The sequence below is a fragment of the Chiloscyllium plagiosum genome, chromosome 9, assembly GCF_004010195.1.
Source record: "Chiloscyllium plagiosum isolate BGI_BamShark_2017 chromosome 9, ASM401019v2, whole genome shotgun sequence".
In the NCBI taxonomy this organism is placed as follows: domain Eukaryota; kingdom Metazoa; phylum Chordata; class Chondrichthyes; order Orectolobiformes; family Hemiscylliidae; genus Chiloscyllium; species Chiloscyllium plagiosum.
Window position 1 is genome coordinate 61774141 of NC_057718.1, and position 21889 is coordinate 61796029.

The window sequence follows — 21889 nt, forward strand, 5'->3', positions numbered from 1 at the left end:
AACAATAAGGGTTGAATTGGAACATCTCTAAAGAAAGAGAAACATGTCATTACATTTAAGCATAAACCAGCTGGACTTCATTCTGGCCTGATACTCAGATAATAAAGGGGCATATTAAAATCCTCACTATACAGAATCTCAATTGCTGATATCCCAGATAGAAAAAAACACTGGAAGCAGGAGTCAACAATTTAACAGGAGGAGTTTTCAAAATATCACACTGATATTGAAAATCGTCCAACTGAAAATGTCTAATGTTTATTCGAGTAGAAGACTTACCCATCTTGTCCTTGATATTAATGCAAAGATCAATGGACTCTTCCTGTAAGTCACTTCTCAACCTTATTTTGTCAAAGTCTTCAGTTATCTCTGTACTGAGAAACCTGGAAACTTGATCAAGAAGTGGAAGATAAGAAGTAAACAATTTGATGACCTCTTCTTGATTGTACAGAGGCTTCATACGCTTATCACACAGTAAATTGATGATGTTTTCACATGAAAAATCTTCAGCATTCAGGGCAACCTCTTTACAAGTTGTATTCCTTTAACAAGTCAGTAAATTTTCAGCTGCTTCAGCAGGAAGCTATACATTTTGACCTGTAAGAAATAGAACTCTGCAGCAAGTTGGAACCAGAATCTCAGTGATTGTACAATGACAAGGTCAAAAGTCTACTTGGATGTTGGTCAACTGACTTGTTTTAACATACATTAATTTCTACTGACCTATGTATATTATGAAGACAAATTCATGAATTTTAGAATCATCTAAGATAAAAGAAGTTGCAAATGTCCATCCATCTTTAGGGTAGCAATTCACCTACTTATCCTGGTATTTTGCATATTAAATGCACAAAACTGTATCAAAATACATGAAGAAATGTATGAATGAGCATAAAATGGTAAAATGTGCACACCAAATTAAAAATTGGAAATTAAATTTATAATTTTTTCTCTGACACTTGAAGTGTTGTGCTGCCAGCCCTTAAAAACATTTTACATAGCACAGTGTGTACAAAGTCAAGAGTGTGATGCTGGAAAAGCACAGCAGGTCAGGCAACATCCAAGGAGTAGGAGAATCAACATTTCAGGCATAAGCCCTTCATCAGGAATCCTGATGCTGGGCTTATGCCCGAAACGTCAATTCATCTGCTCCTGGGATGCTGCCTGACCTGCAGTGCTTTTCCAGCAACACACTCTCAACTCTGACCTCCAGCATCTGCATCCTCACGTTCTCACAGTATGTACAAAGCCATTTATCTGAGAGATAAGATCTGATTATTTCTGATAATTAATTTCAACTCAGTTCATAGTACTCTTTGTTTCTTATTTCGATGAAAGCGTATTCTCGAAAAATGGATTATCTGAATTGATTGAAGCAATAAAATGCTGAAGGACTGACTAAGCATGGCAATAAAAATTAATTACAATGCATACTTTTTCTATCTAGACTAGGTATTGTACATCATACAGATATCTGAAGGTTATACTGTATCTCGATTAAAATGCTAGAATAGTATGAACCATGGTTATTAATAAAGTTGAGTAGCAAATATCATAATTTCTGAAACTCTAATACTCTTTATTTTCATATTTTTAAATAAATGTTTTGTCAAGAATAAAATGAGTGAATCTTTAATTCAAATCAATGGGTTAGATTTTCAGATCCAGAGGCCAATTTCTGTCATTGTTCCCACCATCTACACACTCTAAAAGGCAGTGAAAGGCTAATTCCAGAAACCAAGGAAATTAGTTAATCAGATTGTTGAATGTCCACCAAAGCGTCACCTACAATCAGACCCCACCACCAGAGGTATATTTCCCTCCCCACCCCTACCAGTATTCTGCAGAGACCACTCCCTCTGTGACTCCCTCGTTAAGTCCACCCCCACCCCATCCAAGGCCCCAAAAGGATCCTTCCACATACAGAGAGATTTTTCTGCACATCCAAACACCTCATCTACTTGTCCATGGCTCTCAATGTGGTCTCCTCTACAGTGGGGAGACAGGACACCAACTGGCAGAATGTTTCAGAGAACATCTCTGGGACACATGCACCAAACAACCCCACCGCCCTGTGGCTGACCACTTCAACTCCCCCTCCCACTCTGCCAAGGACATGCAAGTCCTGTGCCTCCTCCATCACCAAATCCTAGCCACTTGACATCTGGGGGAAGAACGCCTCCTCGTCTGCCTTGGGACCTTCCAACCACACAGCATCAAGGTCAATTTCACACGTTTCCTCATTTCCCTTTCCCCCACCTCATCCCAGATCCAACCCTCCAACTCGGCATCACCCTCTTGAACTGTCCTACCTGTCCATCTTCCTTCCCACCTATCTGCTCCACCCTCCCCTCGAACCTAACACCAATCTCCCCACATCTCCATCTACCTATTGCCTTTCCAGCTACCTCCCCCACCCCCAGCCCCAACCCCACCCTCCTATTTATCTCTCAGCCCTCTTCCTCCCCACTCCCCACATTTCTGATGAAGGGCTTATGCCTGAAATGTCGATTCGCCTGCTCTTAAGATGTTGCCTGACCTGCTGTGCTTTTCCAGTGCCACACTTTTTTGACACAAGGTGGTTGAGAGTGCCGACTTGAGATTTTGATGGGGAAACACATTGTACAATGGGTCAGGGGCAGACTGGATGCAAAAAATGAGCCATAATAGCAGGAAATCAGTCATCTCAAGGAATTGGTCAGCTCCTAAAAGGAATGCCAGAAAGAGGGGCATTCTGCCATTAACACACAAGTACCATCAAGTACACACAAGTTTAAGGGAGAGTTTCAGATTTGTACTTGGGCAGTACATGGAGCCTTCAGTTTCTGGGAGTGTAACAGAGGGCAAGGGTTCCAGGCACAATTGGGACCCCAGCTAAGCACAAGTTAGTAATGCAGCTCAGATTTCAGTTTAATGGCAATGAGCAATAACACTGCGCAATAGTAAGGGCAAAGCCTCAGATATAAGGAGGACATAAGACAGGGATGAGATGTAGGAAGGTGACAGTGCAGGATAGGATCTACCACTAGAGATAAAGCTTCCTTGAGACTACAGAGACCCAGTTCCAGAGAAGATTGTAGCTTTCAAGACAGATGGTCACAGAGATTTATACTCTCTTCATGGAAGACCTCATACCTTGTAGCCATGCTGTGCCATCGGCCGTCAGAATCACTGTGGCTTTGAATATCTTTGCGTTTGGCAACTCTGAATGATCAGTTGTGGACTTTAGCAGTGTCTCAGAAATGGTTGCAGGCCAGTGCCCCCCATCTCACAAATCATCCATATGGTTTTTTAAAGCATGGATATTCAGTTCCAGAAAGATGTGGCCTCACAAGCACAGACGGCAGTAGCACCTCCATTGCTATCATCTTCCTGGTGAACTGCATCATCATTTACATCCATGAGGCTATCAAGACATCCAGTGACTAGCCAGTGAGATTCATCACAGGAAAGTTTTGTACTCCCTAAAAGTTTAGCTGCTCTCTGAACACAATAAGCGTTTGTTCCAAGTAGGTGTTCATTTTCCTGGTAGCTACTATGACACTTTCATCCTCCATCAGTCCCAGCTTCATTTCACTCCCCAAATGATGCAATGGGCTTCCAGAGGGCAAAAAGTTGTCCTGTGATGAGGTGCCTGCTCACCATTTGATGAGATCCTGAGATAGAGTCACAGGGGTGCTGCAAGTGAAGCCATCTGCTCTGAAGGACCACCATCAAGCTGTCCATCGGGCTTTTGAATTTGTGGTTGTGCTTTCTGAACCAGGCAGGTGGTGCTCTGCACACACCTTGCACAAAGTGGTGGCTTGCTGCACTTGGCATAGAGAGAGAGACCCTCTAGAGATGTGTGGGCCTTAGAGAGGGTGGAGTGGTGGATGTACACACCTCATCAGAGGAAGAGGAGCAATAAGACATGGAAAATGGACAGAAGGAAGAAGATGCAGAACACAGAGCTGCTGCTGCAGCAGAAGGGAATGGCCTCAGGACTCAAAGGTCTCAACATGATGCCATTAATATCAGAAATCAGCTTACCCAGGCACTATTCCACTCTGGGAAAATAATGTGGCCAAAAACTCAATTTGCGCTATGTATGAACGCACTTCCATTGAATTTGCAGCCTGAAATAGGCTCATTCCTGCTTTCAATGAAGGATACACTTCTGTCCAGAGGTTTCACTGTCCCATAAATAGATTTGTACTCCCCTTCAACACTTCATTATTCTTCTTGATGCATCATTAAAAATAGAAGTTTATACAACTGCCATTGTGATCAATAATTACATGGTGTTCAAAATGAGAACATGAGTCCAGGTATAGGTGAAACACGTTAGTGATGCAGTCAGTGCTCAGACAGATGCAGTTCCACTCTTAACCACTTCTATGTGGCACTCCTCTTACAGCCTACTCATTTGTCTCTGCCTGTGGCTGAGATGCATGTGGTTCCCTCAACATTTCCAGTGACTATCTTTGCCCTAAGATCTTGTTCTGGACGGTGGGAAGTGGCCACCAACTGGAGTGCAACTGACATCCCTTCCAAACATCTGCACAACCAGCTACAATGATCGGTCCATGCTACAAAGTATAGCATGCATCCTCTAAACATTAAGAGCACAGTTTCTGCATCCAGAGCCAGTGCTGTGATACAAATCTCTCCAGAAACATATCACTCCCTCAGTGGAAGAACTCATGTGCTCAAAGCTTTAGTCCAGTGGGCTACATGAGCAGAATGGACTGCTCAATTTACAGCATGAGCCTGCATACTTTTGACATCAAAGAAATCATCTGTCACTGCCAGAACCTCTTTTCATGTGCCTAGTTAAGCATGCTGTGTGTACTCTCCATCCTCCAAGGAGAACAGTTCACAGGAGCTTCTGATTCTATCACTCTTCTTATTCACTCATGATATGCATTGAGTGCCATCCTATTAATCTGTTGATGGGAATCCACTGTAGTGACTAAATTTGAGCTGAGGGGATGCATTTGTAAGATGTGATGGTGCTTGCTCTGATACCAGCATCTGTTCTGGCACAGTCACAGGAATCTCTCTTTCCTCCGTAACATCAGTGTGAGACACAAGAAGTAATCATGACAACTAGCCTTGGAGAGCAGTAACCTCTGCAAGGCTGAAACTTTCCAATGCAGCTGTTAGATGTACAGTACAAGCCATCCTTTTCCAGTTAGGCCTTGCAGTTTCTATTCACCCTGTCCAATAAGGATGCTCATTGTATTCCATTACTTGCTCCTGATCAGCCAGACTGGCATCTCCATCGTTGCCTTTCATTGTCCAATATAAGGACCCTTGTTCCCCTTCAAGACTTCATTACTTTTCTTGGCACATCATTAATAAATGGAAGCTTACACATTCCCTGGGGAGTCAGACACTGAGGGTTGACCTTATAGAGGTTTATAATATCATGAGGGGCATTGATAGAGTGAATAGACAAGGTCTCTTTCCCAGGGCAAGGGAGTCCAAAACTAGAGGACATAGATTTAACGTGAGAGGGGAAAGATTTAAAAAGGGCCTGAGGGGCAACGTTTTCATGCAAAAGGTAGTGTATGTCTGGAACAAGCTGCTAGAGGAAGTGGTGGAGGTGAGTGCAATTCCAACAATTAAAAGGCCATAAATAGGAACGGGTTAGAGGGATATGGACTATATGCTGGCAAATGGGGACTAGTTCAGATTGAAATGTCTGGTCATTATGGATGTGTTGGACCAAAGGGAGTGTTTCCGTGCTTTAAGACTCTATTACTCTATAATTATATGGCTTCCAAAAAGAGAACATGAGCCCAAGAACATGTGAAACACATCTGATTCACTCAGTGCTCAATCATCAGATGGCTGTGACTATGTAAAAGAACTTGACCCTTCCTCCAGTCTAGACTTTTTTTTAAAATAGGCCTTATGTGTCCTTTTGTCCTGCAAGGTCAAAAGAGAGTCAGGCAAGGTATGGCTGGCCTTTATGGGTCATATCCATGGGAAACTCTATGTTGCTGGCAAGTCCACAACAACACAAGAGTTCGGAGCTTTCTGAAAGGTCAGTAGGTCCATGGGTCATAATTATGTTTTGGAGCAGGATACATCCTTACACTGCTCACCTGGATGCCTGCTGGAGGTTGACTATCCAGACACCTGAGTCAACTTGCCAAAACAAATCAGGTCATTGAACCTTTGCCTGCATTGCACACATTTGACCTGACCACAGCATCTGCTTAGGTGGTCAGCCACCTCTACGCAGGTATGTTTAATTGGGAGGCTGGCCTTCTTTTACTCTACTCTGGAAAAAGGACCACCCTCTTTTTCCTCACTCTCTCAAAGAGACCCCTGTAGGTCTATGGCTGTGAAGTGAGAGGAAGCCCTAGCCCACAGTTCCAGCCTCCATCTTCCCTGCCCCACATTTTCCACCCACTGCAAGTAACAAAGTAAAACAACAGTCACAATAATAGTCGCTGTAGACTATTTAAATCAGGTTGGTACTTGCTCTGTGTTGCCAAATTGGCTGCTGAACCACTGTCCAGCCAATTACCAGACTATCCCTGTGAAAATCGGGATCTGTGAATACTATCCTGCCCCACTCTCCATGCAGATCTTTGGAATCAAGAAGCAGCCCCAAACTTTGTTCCCAATCCTGATACAAACAACAGGCCCAATGTCTGAATTTTGAAATTGGACTCCATAGAGTGACAAGGGAAGCTAGGATTTAATCTGTAGCTCTGATATACAATCCAGCTTACAGAAATAGATTCCTAACATTTGAGGCAATGCATCAACTATCCTGGGTAACATCATGGCTTAAAACCTGATCTAATCTGATTTGTAAATTGGTGCACACATTATCTCCTACCTATGATATGAAGATTTTGAGTTCTGACATTTAAAAAAAGTGAAGCAGACACAGAATTGAAATATTTATCTCTATAAAATCCTCATAAATAATTCGCTTTCTTCCTCTGCTATAATAAATACAACACCTCTATATATAGAACCATAAAAACATTTTCAACCACAGTCCTTCCATAGAGCATGTACAATTTGCACTTCCTTCTCCCAATTTACTTGAATAATCAATGTACATCATAAATAGATCACATTCACTATGTTCTGACCCTACAATATTTCTTTATAACATTATTTTCTATGTGATACTGCATACTTATTTCATCATTATAAATTGAATGCAGCTACTAAGTCTATTAGAAAAGGTTACCAGACTGCCTCAACAAAACCCTGACCCCAGCAAACAGTTCAGGGAATGAATACAGAATGTGGTGTCATACAAAGGCACAGATGGCTTGGAAGAGCACAGATCCAATCATTTCTTTTGTACTGAATCAGTTGGTCTCAACTGGGATAGAAATGGGATGCAATGATTGGTCTTCATTCACCAGGAGGTGAATAGATGAGAAATTCACACAGGATTTCCTCACTTGGTCACTATCCAGTGACCCTGCCTATAAAGTGGTGTAAGTGGTGGCTGGATGAGGCCAAGAACTAGCTGAGTTGTGATGCTCCCACAGCACTCAATGTCTAGGCTCACGTGTGAGGGACGGCCACATAGACGATGCACTGTCGGACTGTGAGCACCCGTAGATCAGTATCCCAATGAGTCATTACCTTCAGGAAATGAAGGGGAAGGAGAGAAAAACTGAAAAGAAAGAAGTTAAAAAGAGCTTTATACTACTTTCAGGTAAATATGAATAACATATTTTTCAAAAGAATCAACAGCTAGTAACAACAGCAAAGAAAGAAGCGACAGAGCTGTAAAAAAAAAAAGTATCAATTGCATTGGACAAAGATTTTAGACTAAAATGGTAGTTACAAAAATCAGTAACAGAAATAGCAATCAGAAACATTTTTTTAAACTATCAACCTTCTACCCATCCCTACCTTTAACAGTTTTACACTTTTAACGTATAAAGTACCCAGGATAGGCCAGCAGCATTTATTACCAAACCCAATCTGCTTCAGAATGAATTAGACTGTATTGGGCCATTAAGCCATAGCCTTATAGATCATTTAAGCATGCTATAAAATGCAACATTGTTGAGTCACACACCATAACAGAAAAACATCACTATATTCAAGCTTAAATCAACATTAAATAAAGATGCAAATTACAAATTGTATACAAGTATCATGCCACAATTTCTTTATGGTTAAAAATCCACTCTAAGACCAAATGCATAGTGAAAGTTGTATTATGATTCATAACCATGCTCCTCCAGTGCAGTATTAATGTATTTATGTAAAAAAAGTACTGTATTGCATATCAAACAACATTCTAAACAGCTACTTGGAAAATTTTGTGGAGTAAAAATTTGTTGTCCAAAATTCTCCAATGTTTTCAAATTCTAATGAGCAGAAAATCAGAGGCTTTATAAGGCTGAAAATGTTTTGCCATGTCTTGGTTATAATAAATTTTAGAAAATTTTGTTCAATTTGTTTAACAAAATGCTCGCAATGCAGGGAGAGTTTCTCAGTGCACTGTTTATTGAACTTAACCCAGTTATAAAGAGACATAATTTTACAACATCGTACAAACAGAATCTTCCTCAATTTTTGCACTGGTCACAAATCAAGAAAGTAAACGAGTTTAAAAATACTGGAAAAAGGTGGTGAGATTTTATGTGGATTTAAAATTAAATGTTTTTAAAATATGTTGATTTCAAATGACCAATTGTTTGTTAATAGATGAATTCCACATCATTTTACCTGGTTACAACACCTTCATAAAGATTACTCCTTTTCTTGTACTTAATAGATTATTCAATGTATTGGTGAGGTAGGTTGAAGTGATCCAATTGATAGGTGCTCAATTATCTAATAATACAGGAGATAGAACATGGATTCCCAATCTTGACCCTATAATTACCAGTGACACCAGAGGAGTCTTGGTAATTGTCCAATTGGAGAAAAAGTGTAGACAACAGCTCATGACAGGCCACCAGCTCAAGCTCTCATAAGTCAGTTAAAGAATGGCTCTGGCATATGCCTTAGAGGCAGCTAACTGTCTACTTTGAAATGAATGATGCATGGCCTTAAAATACTTAAAAGGGAACCAATTCAAAGAAAAATTCACTGAAACAAATTAGTGAACTAAAATACTAAAATAGACGATTTAATCTGCTCTGATATATAGGCGATATTTATTTTGATTTGGCTCCTTTAATAGGGCAGAATTTACTCAGCCCGTAAAAGAATAAAGATTCATAATCAGCACATATACTAATGAATATGTTTACTGCAGCAATGTTACATGTTTGGTGGCAAAACATGTTTATGTGCTACATTCTTTGCAGCACTAAGTTTACTGCATGTTGTCAAGATGCAGTGAAATACAATTAAGTGAAGGTCAAATAATTAATACAATATATATTTCTAGTTGAAGTTAAAAACAGATCATTTTCATTTGATTATTTATGACATTTCCAAATAGAGGCTTCATTAATCACTAATGAAAAGTGGATTCGAATAAAATGTTAATAAAGCAAAATTTCAGGTTTCAAACAGCATTTAGTTATTTCACCAGATCACCCTCCAATACCTCCTTCCCAGCAGTCTGTTCATTTTCATCATCTTATTTACATAAAAGTAGGATCCTCAATTTATTGCACAGCAGTCATTAACTGCTTGGTAGAGATTAACAAATGTGGTCACCAGGGAGTTGAAATATTTGGCTTTATTAATTTTAGCAAGGAAGGAGACAGGTGAGGTGTTATTATGTTCTTTTCTGATAAAACTAGGGAACACAGTAAGTTCTAGTCCTCGGTATAGAAGTTAGAATGTTCATAATAGCTATCAGAAAAATAGGATTCAATGACACTGTTTTTTCCAATAGAAGACAAGAGCAGGAGCAGTCCACTTATCTCCTCAAGCCTCTTCTGTCTTTTAGTTAAATCATAGCTGACTTGTATGTTAACATCCATACATCTTGGGTCCATATCCTTTAATATTTTAGACTGACAGAAATGATTAAATCTTAATTTTGATGTTTTTCATTGACGTATAGCTTATTTTTTGTGAGTTAGTGAAGAATGTTTCATGGACTGAAATCCGTATGTTGAATGAAGCAGCAAAAGACATTCAGAAGTTTACAAGGGTTTTGTTGTAAATCCATGGTTTAGCACAAACATCAATTTCCAATTTTCCCTCTTCGATCATCTCTCTCTGCCCAGAAGCCAACAACAATCCTCAAGGACGATATAAGTATCTTCTATACATAAATATCAACCTGTTCAGATATGTTATGACAGATCTGCAGAGCAAGTAAGATTGAAATGATATTTTCTGTCCCAGAGGTAGAGATACTACCAATACACCAAAGTAGCACTCAAGAAAAAGCCTCTCAAACACAAGGTTCAATATGCTCTCTCTGTTCACAATCAAAGCTGGAATTGTCCTGGTTTACCCTTGAAGGGACCTGCACTTCCAGAACTTGCAGGGAATAACTATTCTAGGTTTTCAATACCCCTTGTGTGAAGAAATGCTTTCTGACATCTTCTCTGAATGGTCTAGTTTTAATTTTAAGATTGCGCAACATTATTTCCCATCGAAGGAAATAGTTTCTTTCTATCTACCCTATCAATTTTAATCACCTTAAACACCTCAAGTGGATCATCCTTTAATCCTTCTTATTCAAAGAACCACAAACCCAGTTTATGCAACCTGTCCTCAAAATGAACTCTTTTAGCACAGTATCATTCTAATGAATATGCACTGCAGAACAGTAGCCTAACAAATGTCAGCACAAAATATCCTGTGAGACCCATGGCAGCACCAATAGTGATGGAGAAATTAATTATAAAATATAACTATTTTAAAAATGATTCTAAAAATAGCCTGAGCTGTTACATTTAGAATACTTTTAAAACTGTGAAATAAAGATTTGCTTCATCACATCCCTCCAAAATACTCCACTACTTGTAAAAGTGTCTAGGAGACTATGCAGTTGTTGTAAAATCCCAAGTGTTGCTTTAGCAACAACTTGCATTCATGTAAGTGTCTTTAACGGGGCGATAATTGATAAAAAAAGCAAGTCAAATTCATTATTTGAAAAGCAAATCCTCTCTAAAGAATTAGTATTGTGTCTACAGATCTTCATTCTCTCTCAAAAATACTTTTTTACCCTTCTTCCTTCTCTATCTCTGGCCTTACACATTGGCTATACGCCCCCTCTGTCAAACTGATAAGATTCTTAATTGCATATGGAAATTTTAAAAACATATGGTACTTTTTAAAAATTCAATATAATAAAATGCCAAAAATATTTATTCAAAGTAACTCCTCTAACGTAGACCATACAATTTGTCCCAAAAGTGCCCACAAAACAGGTCAAAGATGCCAAATACAAAATGATAAAACAATCTAATACCAATATTTTACATATGTTTTCAGAGGCATATAGTTACACAAAGGTGGAATTGGATTTATTAAACTGCTTCAGCTGAAAGGTTCCTCAATAGCAGCATAGATAGAGTAAGTTTAGTCTTACCCTTTAAAGCAAGGAACTGCAACATACAGCTTCTAGATCTTGGAGTATGGGCTGTTATGTCCCTTGTGTGTCAATAATGTAGAACATTGCATGTGTAGCTCCCTGACTTCCTCCTGTCTCCAGTTATAAAACAAAAAAATGCCTGTTGCTTTATAAATGTATAGATGAAATTAAATGTGACATTGTAGTTTTAATCATTCAAATAACATGTAACTAAGAAAATATATATATGTACCAAATTTATGAGAAAATGGGGTCACACTTGTATATAGTTTTACAACAGTGCCTTACAGGTTTTGCTTGTCACATAAATCTGCTTATGAAATTCTCATAAATGCACAAAGGCCTCACAGGTTCACGATTTTATAATGCAATTAATGCGTAGCAGTTTGAGAAAGCCACTGTTTCCTTGTGCCACTTCACTTGCAGTTTTAGACTCAAAGATGCATGCACCAATGATTTGTTTGAAATATGGTTGTAGTGTATGAAGAGATGCCAACAGAAACACACCTGCGGGCACCGGAGTTTTAGAGGTGTAATGTTCTCCATTTGGCAGAACTAAATCTTCAGCAATCGCAATAACAATGGTACGTTAAAAACTTAAATTTATTTAACAAATTCAATCTTTTAATATTTTTAAAGAAAATGACCATTCTAGACCTTTCACTTAGAAAACTATGGAAATGCACAGCAGATCAGTCAGTATTTGAAAAATAAATAGTTCAAGCATAATTTCTGGATGCTGCAATCTGTTTTCCAAATTTTCTATTTGCATTGCATATTATTTCTTAATAAAACTTTAAATTTGTCAGTAGTTATATTGCAAAGTTTTGGCTGCTGATCAAGTGCTGCACCCATGAGAAGTTTCCACCTTTCTATAAGAACAGGGAGTGATTATCTATCCATGCCCCTTCTCAAAGTGTGCAATAAAGGGCAAAGAGCCCATTCATCCCTCCGTTTTGCGCCCATTTGAAAAGGACAAAAATGGATGGTATCATAGTTACTTTAGGACATGAAAAATTTATTATATTACCCACTTTGTATCCAAGTTTTGCACCAGACACTCAAAACTTTAGTTAATATGGGAAAAACATAATCAACTCTTAAGAAAATTAAATGATAAGCTAAGAGCTACTGCTACCGTATTGTAAGATAAGTTTGCATTTATTATTTTAATGCAGCTGACATAGTAATGGAAAAGGGAAAATCATATAAACATCTTAGAGGTTTGCTAACATTCCCAGAAGTAATTTCTATCATGGATTTGTTTGGTCCATGGACCAAATCTGGAGGGACAAATTCTTTCATTTTGAGTTTCAATTCAATGTAATATTATCACGAATATAAAAATAGTGAAATTTGCACACGCCTGTTGTGAGTCAGTGGGAAAGACATTGGTAATAAAACTGGTCTTTTTCAGTAACAAACTCAGGCTTGTAGAAAATTAGCAGTCTGCTGTACACTGAGTCTGATCTTCTGTTTCATCGAAGTCAATGGACAAACCGGTTTTGTGCTAAATGAACTGCTGATGCATTAATAGTCAATTTTACGCTAATGGTGAATCCAATTTCACTGCCATTACAAAGCTGAGCCCTATAAACTTAAAAAATTCCAGATTTGAAGTCCAGCCCATGCCTGATTAGCAGATCTCAAACCAAGTGACAGCAGGATGTTACAACTGACCTCAGTGCTCACAGGGTAGAAAGGGGAAAACAAACCAGGATCCCAATTCCTGATTCTCATCCAATGTTGGAAATGTAATTCAGTGGGCACTGAATGAGGACAGGATCTGGTTTGTTGTAATGCCTTCACTGATCAAATAGCTCATGGACAGAAATATAAAGAATGGCTAATTAAGGAATGTGCACAGGGGAATCCTGCAAAAGTTTACTCTAGCAGTAGTCAATGTTTTCAGAAGAAGGGAAACAAAAATCAAAACATACTAAATTAAATAACTTAATTTATAAAACTTACTAGAAAAAGCAAAAGTGGACATTCCTTTCTTATTACACCCATCTATGAGAACTCTGTACCTATAATTCCTAGTTTTAGTTTCTTATGGTGATAGCAACTAATCCTAGTCATTAATGGCATTCTTGGTACTTTTCTAATTTGTGGATTTGGCCATAATTCTTTATATTGGATTTGCTATAATTACAGATTTAAGTTTAGGCATTAAGTTTTGAAATCTAACTCAATGAAAAGCCACCAGTTCAACATCAGTATCAAACATAGTTAAGATTTTCCCATTTGACCTGAACAATATGACATACAGATTACAGAATGAGGCTATTTCTCACAGTAATACAGTCATCCCCTTCCTGTCTCCAATCTCAAAGCCCTTCCCTCCCTATTCTGATCCACATGGTACTGCAGCCTTCTCTTCCTTCTACCTTTCTATCTACTGATATTGATAGCCATGGCATCATCATACTTGTAAGAACAATTCAAATCAAATTCAGTCATTAAATTCCCAAGCCACATAAACAGAGTACAATCCACATTCAATTCTAAGTCAGTTGCTGCGGGCCATGGAGACAACAAATTAATTAAACTAGGTTTGAAAAAAGTCTAAGGCTTTTAACTGTTTGTTATCCTGTAATCCTTGCTGGGAAGACATCTCTGGAGTTGAAGCTTAACATGAAGTTCAAGAAATAACTTGAAGGTGGAACATGCACTTGTATTATAAACAGAACCTATTAATGATTATTAAGGAGTTAAAAAATATTATTTGAAGACAAGGCAACACCATTGCATCTCATCTTAAGTTATTATATTTCCCCACACCTGCATAAAAAAAGCAAATACCACCAAACCGTTGAGTATTTATTTATCTATATCATACCATCTGAGCTCATCAAGGTCTCAAATGTTCAAAACAATAGCTTGGATTTTGTGGTCAGCAGCGAAGTAACAGTCCTCGCAGCTGACCTTGAAGAAAGCTGCCCACATAAGACCTAGTGATCTCCATGGTGTGGACTTGTGGCATCAAATCAAGGGAATCTCCAGGTGTCCAACAATGGAGATGCCATCATGACATTCTTACAGAAAACAAACTAGGAAGTAAAGTGCATTAACGTGCATTTTGTTCAATTTTACAGCGTGAAACCAATGATTGGATTAGAATGTGAAATATCAAACAAAATTTAAGGATAATTAACTATATTAATACCTACAACATTTTATCACAGTGGAAAAGTTTTGCATTATAACATGAGTTTTCCAGGCTCAGAGACTTTCTTCAGCAGAACACATAGCCTACTACAGTGTTTAAAAACTCAGTTAAAAATCTACTACAAGCCAACTCATTTACTGAAGTATTTAATAGTAATATTACATTATAAAAAAGGAAGCTTTTGTCAGTTGAGTGATTTTGAGACATGTCGTCTGTGGGGATTCAGTGTAACCTGTGAAGATGAAGGGAATCACTGACAGTAACTTGTGAATTTCTGTGTTTAACTGTGCATGTGCAGGCACCAGAACTTGCTGTTAATTTCACAGCTGTAATGACAGCAAACACTGACAGTTTCGCTGTCATTATAACTGCAAAATCCGGGCCCAAGTCTTATAAACAGAAGGTGCAACATTGGCTGAGCAAGTAGAGCAGCTATACTCAATAGTTTATTGTTTTACATAAAAGGTCCAAATAGATGGGGTTTAGTAATCAATTGACGTGGTGAAATGCAATTAAACTGGTAGTGCCTGCATATCCAACTGCTACCTGACAATTAACTCTAAATGTACAAACAGAGTGCACAGATATGAAGATTGGTCATGTTCTCTTTGGGGGAGGAGGTCAGGGAAATAGACATCAATTAAATGTTCTGAATGCTCTGTTAGTAACAAAGAATTTATTGTCTGCTTCATTCTACAATCAAAACATCATGTTAAAAAATTTGGATAGCCAATGGTCTAAACAATCCAGCCAAATGGCCAGTAATCCCCAACCATGCAGGATACAACTCTGCACATGACACTCTGTGAATTTGTGAATTTGATGGTTATCCGAAATGTTAAACCTTTACAGAAGACAGGCAATTTTCTCCAGCATGCTGACAAAACTTACAGGTCAGAGAAAGGGGACACGGCAGAGATAAACCTTAGCTGGAGCAGAAGCTACTTATTTGGAGTATGCCATATAAAAACAAATAACTAAATAAACTTAAAAATAAAAAAAAATGAGAAAAGCAATAAATAAGCACACACAAGGTTCACCAATTAGCTTTAAAATTTTTATTAATTTTTTTTCATAAAGGGACAAAATGGGCATGTGAACAGGATAATGCAGACAACTGCCAAAACACAGACAGTGGTTTCCAATAGACTCCTGAACTTAACATAGACCAGAAACAAATACAATAAAAGCCAGGTTGTAATGACCTTTGGTCATCTAAACAAAGAAAAAAAATTAAAAAATAAAATGGAAAAAAGATCAATTTAGTGCATCCATTTTGAACAGCGCACATAAGCAATAATAAATAGTGAATCCCATAGTAAAAGATAATTTTCAAGTTACAACAACAGCTTTTATTACAGGAATAGAAAAGGCCGATAACAAAATATTCTGCATTGCCATTTACAAAAATGTATTGACTCAAGCGGCTTTAATATGCTTTGCATATGAAATTTTCCCAATCTAAATATAAAGCACCATTTAGTTTTTGGCAATGAAAAAACTGCAAACATTTAATTTACTGCATATGAAGTTAGATGCTGGAATGTAGTAGGTGAGAGGTTAGGAGACAGAAGCACACTACAGAACAAACATTAGCTTGCAGTACTGTATACAGTATGGCAGCAGGAAGGGAAAGATATGTACAACCATCCGCTTTGACCATTGGTGTGACTTTCTAAAGTTACCCCCAAGTGGCCGTTATACGACCTCTTAACTATACAATGTCACGGGTGTGTACTTTTTTTTGTTTGTTTGTTTTTTTTTGTTGAAACGTACAAATAATTCGCACTATATTATCCTGCCAAATTAAAAAAATATACTGTGGCAGCCTGTGTTTTTTTTCCACTACCAAAAAAAGGTACGTTGATACCTTTAAAGAACAAGCAACAGTTAAAAATACAAGCTTCAATATAAATACTATTGTGCCTACACTAGGTGAACATTTATTTCAAATAACCATTCTAGAAATACAGAAAAGTAGAGACCATAAATGTGTTTAGCATAGGAATCAACATGTGTGCATTTTCCTATAGTTAAGTACTATATATATATATACACTATATATATATATATATATATATAATCTTAAACCTTTCCCCAATGTGAGTTTTGTACAACCTGAAGAGCTGTGTATCCAAGGCAGAGTATCCACTAACTGTATAACATGTAGGAGTCTTGACAACCACCAAGACACTGGAACTCTAAAATATAGTCTTTCCGAACAAAATGAAGTGTCTCTTTTAAAAAAAAATCTTACCATTTATACTTAAAAAATCTGTACAAAACGTCTTGCACTGTAGGAGCGAGATTATTTATTCTAAATCAACTGCAGTCCCGTTATCGTCCACTGAGGAGACGTGATATTCAAATGTGTTGCTTTATACTTAATATTCTTTTTAAGTTTAGCCAGGTGCACTATTCTAGTCAATGACTGGCAAATTGACATTAAACAATCAGTTCATTTTCCTTTCCTTAGTATTTTAGTAAGTTTTTTTTCCCTTAATTATATGTTTGTAAACTGGGAAAATTGTACAGTGCACTTAATTGTCCTATCTGAGCTGTCTTTTATCCTTTTGTCTTTTTGCTCAGCCTCTGTACCCCTGATTAAAGAAAGGGCATAGAAGTCACAAGCAGAGTCAAGTGCGATTTAAGTAAAAGCTGGGGGTGGGTGGGTAGCTGGATGAGCACTAATGTATCATCTTTATGTTTATACAACTGCTGTGTGGTGTACAAATCAAGCATGACTTTCAGGATCACAGATAGATGCTGTGACGTTAATGGATTTGTCAAGACTTTTTTTCCTCGTGTTTTGTTATTTTCATTTTGTTTCAATATTGAGAATTGGTTAACTCACTGGTAGCCAAAACAATCAGGTGCATGATGTGGAACTATTACTTGGGTCAACGTAAACCCAAGGCTACTCCTCCAGTACTAAACTGAAGAATAGAAAGAAAACCAATACAGTTTAAATAGATGCAAGGCACTCAGATTATTCAATAGTATTCACCCAATCATCTTCATCAAATTTATTTTCTTCTCCAAAAGTCAAGGCCAGCAATTGTTGTGTTCTAATTTAATATATTAACCCTTTGAGGACAGATTTTTCTTTTGGAAAAAAAATGGTTTTAACAGTGCGAATTCCAGTCTGTCCATAGAGGGTTAAACAAAGGAATAAATGGGGAGTGTTGTTTTCCCTCATTTTGTTTTCCCTCTCTATGTTACAACCTAAACTTTACATGATATGTGTTACAGGACACTATGCAGCATGGTAGTCTTCTTTCAAAAACCAAAATAAAACAGAGAAGGGTAGTTACTCAACACCAACTGAAGACAGAATTAAACTGCCAAACATACCATACATGCGGTCTAATAAGAGAAAAAAACAATAACATACACAACACGTAAATTATTGCACAAGAGAAAGGCTCGAGTTTGCGTAAATGCAATAGTATTGCCCCGATACAAATCATGCATTCATCAGTGACGTTAAACCAGCTGTGCTGGCATTAAGCACATGTTCCTTACGTCCTCAGCTTCCACTTCGTTTGATCACAAGAGAATAGAAAAGCTATAGGGAACTTGAGCATCAATACACCTAATCAGTTTTTATATCATTATTTAACAAGCGCTCACTGTGCCATTTTTTCATGTGTTTTTCGAGGGTACTATACACGCTAAAAGGCATCTGACAAATTTCACATTTGTAAACGTCTTTCCCCACCTGACCGTGCGTTTTCATATGTCGCGTGAGCTTGCTACTCTGGGCACAGGCGTAGTTGCACAGGTCACATTTGTATGGTCTCTCGCCCGTGTGGCTTCTCCGGTGGACTGTGAGATTGCTGCAGTTCTTGAAGATTTTGCCGCAAAATTCACATGTGTCACTTCGCTTGCCCTCTTTGGAGCTGGGCCGTCCAGGACCAGGTCCAGTGATATGGGGCGTGCTTCCACCACTTCCTGTGCCACTCCGACCTGAGATCCCACCATCCATTTCTCCTGGAGGAGTGGAAAAGCGTAAACTTCCATTTTCTGAAGAGTGCTCAGATGAAGTTGCAAAAGGCGATTGTCTGGAGTCTCCAAAGCTGAGGAATGGGTCTTTCATCTGTCGTGAGGCAGCATAACCAGCGAGCCACTGGGAGTAAACATTGTCCGTGGGAGCCAAAGGTGCTGATGGCAAGTCAAAGTCTTTCTCAAGTTTTATGCGTTTGGAAAAAGGACTAAGGGAAGTTGGGCTTCCTAAAATAGGCTTCTTGGATAAACCTCCAGAGGCTGATTCACCTGGAGAGGAACCTCTACCATTGACTGTACCATCATCTGTGCGATCAGATTCACCAGCAACTGAATCTTCATCATAAGTATCTCTTTGAACTTCAGTTTCAGATGAGTGATGAGTCCGCTTGTGTTTTTCAACAAGAACTTGGTGAAAGCCCTCACCGTAATGTTGTATTGTATTCATGGTAATGCTGTGCATCACTTCAGGCAAAGATCTCTTCTCCTCTACAGGTCTAGAACTATTCTCATGGTGACGCCCACTCTCTAGATTGACACCAAACGCAAAATCAGACCTATTTTCAGTTTCAGGTTCCTCCTCCTCTTCCTCCTCTTCCTCCTCCTCTTCTTCCTCTTCCTCTTCTTCCTCCTCTTCATCTCCATTTTCTGGAATCATATTGGCATCTGTTTCACTTTTGTATTTGGCTACTGCAGATTTGAGGGCACTGCTGGCACTGCCAACAAGGTCACTAGTACCCGGTTCAGGAGAGCTTGCGGTGGAAAGGCCATCATCTGACTTGACTGTCATAGGTGAGGACTTGTGCAAGTGTGTTTTCATGTGTCTCTTTAATTTGCTGGCCTGAGTGCAGGCATGATCACAAAGGTGGCACTTGTATGGTTTCTCACCGGTGTGGCTTCGACGATGCACTATCAAATTGCTCTGAAACTTAAATGTTTTCCCACAGAATTCACAAGACTTAGATTTGAGCACAGTTTGGGCAGGAGGTGCTGTGGGCTGGAGGGGTGGGAGGGGTGGCGTGCTAAGAAATGGGGATTTGTTGCTCGACTGGAATGGTTGCAATAGCCTTTGCATAGGACTCGGACGGTTTGGTGACAATGGCGGAGTGGAAGTGTTGCCAGCCAACTCTCTAAGTCTCCTAGAGAAATCCATGGATGGTGGCTCGATAGGCATGGAGTTAAGACGAAGTACCCTGTCAAAGGCACTGGTGTGATGTACAGCCACCATAGCCATCTCCTCAGCACTCAGCCGATCCATTCGATGTGGGTCCAGGTGATGCCGGGGTGGTGGGCTAAACAACGGAGGTGTAGGGGGAAAGCGGCCTTCTCCAAGCCCTGGGGTTTCCCGTGAGACAGGCCCAGACATTCTCAGTAGGTTGAAAGGACTACTGTCAGCTATGTGAAGTCCATGAAGAGGAGGCTGAGGAGCACAGTCTGCCCCAAGTCCTGAAGGAATGCCAACCCGGGGGGTTAATGGACTTCCGTGCTCAGTCTCTAAATAAATTCTGAATCCGTGGGTGTTCTGGGCATGTTGGAGGAGAAACCATGCACTACTGAATGGCTGTTTGCAAGTTGTGCAAGTGTAACTGCTGGGCTCATCCTTTCCTGCAAGAGAAAACAAACAATGTCAGTGAGAGGGCAACTGGATGCCAATCTCAACTGCTACGTTCATGCACCTATTTAATGGAAGAAAACTCACTATTCAGAAAAATAAAGAGCACTGTGGGACAACTTGATCGAAAAATCAATTACTTTCACACCATTTAAACGGCTGTGAACATTTCATTTTTTATCTGATCAAAACTGCTTAGGTTACTCCTCCCCTACTTGAATAATCCAGGTGGCAATGGTAATTTTGTTCCCTGCAACAACTGACCAACCTATAGATTTGCTATCCCAGTTCTCTTAGAGGGAACCTTTCTAAAGTGCAAATCAGACACTAAAATAGAAAGCCATTTTTCTACTCCGATTCCAGATATGTAGATAACAGTTATTAAAATATTTACCAGTTTAAACACCTCAATGTAAACAATGATCTAATCTCCTGACTTCGCCTATGCAAAATTGTACTGCTTCAGTGAGTAGAAAAAAACGAGAATCTGAGCTATTTTATTCAGTCTTCTTTCTCTCCTGAAGACAGTGGCCCATGTTGAGGTATGGCAGAATAGATACTGGTCATCCTCCAGAACCTCCACATATAAAAGAGTCAAGTGCTGAGCAAAGCTCTGATCAACACTCACCTCCACTAAACCGGGGCTGCTGAAACCTAAGGCAAAAATCTCACCTGAGATCAAAGAACTCAGTTCAGAACAGGTAATGAACCTGGAAATCTGCATCTATAGGAGTCAGCTGCAGAGTACGATCACCAACAGGATCTTAGAGAGCAATGTATCTAATTCTGACTGAAACAATTGATTGGAATTATGTCAATTAGGTCAATTGGCAACCTTAAATTGATGGCAGCAAAGTTTCTTGCATCTTCAGGACAAACCAGTAACTGTTATCCAATTACAGAATCACAACTAATATTAGAAACTAACTTGCAAGTTTTGCAAGCCTGAGCTGATTGGGCACGGTTGGTATTCTGCTTGTCGAGTACAACAGAAGGGACATGCTGACTGATATGATTCACTGTTTTCTGGGAAGTATGGTTACATATCTGGCATCACACCAACACTGAAATTCATATACCACATTATTCATTTGTGCGGCAGAACAATTTTTTTTTGTCTTGATGGCAGTATCCTGTTAGTGGTAAATAACACCTGTGTTGCTATCGCATAGTAGTGGTGTGAAACAGCCAGCTTCATCTGTTGCTCAAACGGTAAGTAGGTACTTGGTCCCACAGATAGGCAAATCATATCAAACAAAACGTTCCTTCAAACAGAAACAAAATACTACAGCTGCTGGAAATCTGAATTCAAAACGAAAAATGCAAGAGAAACTCGGCAGATCTAGCAGCATCTCTGGAAAGAGAAACAGAGCTAAGGTTTGATTCAAATGGTTCCAACGAAGAGTCTTTGAACTTGAAACACTAACTCGGATCCTCTCTCCACAAATGCTGCCAAACCTATTGAGTTTCTCCAGCATTTTCTGCTTTTACTTCAGATATCCCTTCAGCTGGTTGAAACAAGTAAGGTACTGGCAGTCCCTAACTAGCCTACACTTGCAAAATTCATAACACATATCTAGCAATAGATGTGAATCCTCAATCAGACAACATT

At 39.0% G+C, this 21889-nt stretch overlaps 1 protein-coding gene across 5 annotated transcripts in view; it reads right to left on the reverse strand.

The window, feature by feature from the left end:
- bcl11aa (BAF chromatin remodeling complex subunit BCL11A a) overlaps positions 1 to 21889 on the reverse strand; it is a 285572-nt gene that overhangs the window by 126458 nt on the left and 137225 nt on the right. For 3 of the 5 annotated variants that reach the window (XM_043696044.1, XM_043696047.1, XM_043696046.1), the window contains exon 3: positions 18382 to 20270. In XM_043696044.1, the coding sequence (XP_043551979.1) occupies positions 18382 to 20270 (1889 nt within the window). Of the gene's footprint in view, positions 1 to 15703; positions 20271 to 21889 lie in introns of those variants that run through there. The other 2 variants (XM_043696043.1, XM_043696048.1) reach the window with 1 other exon arrangement.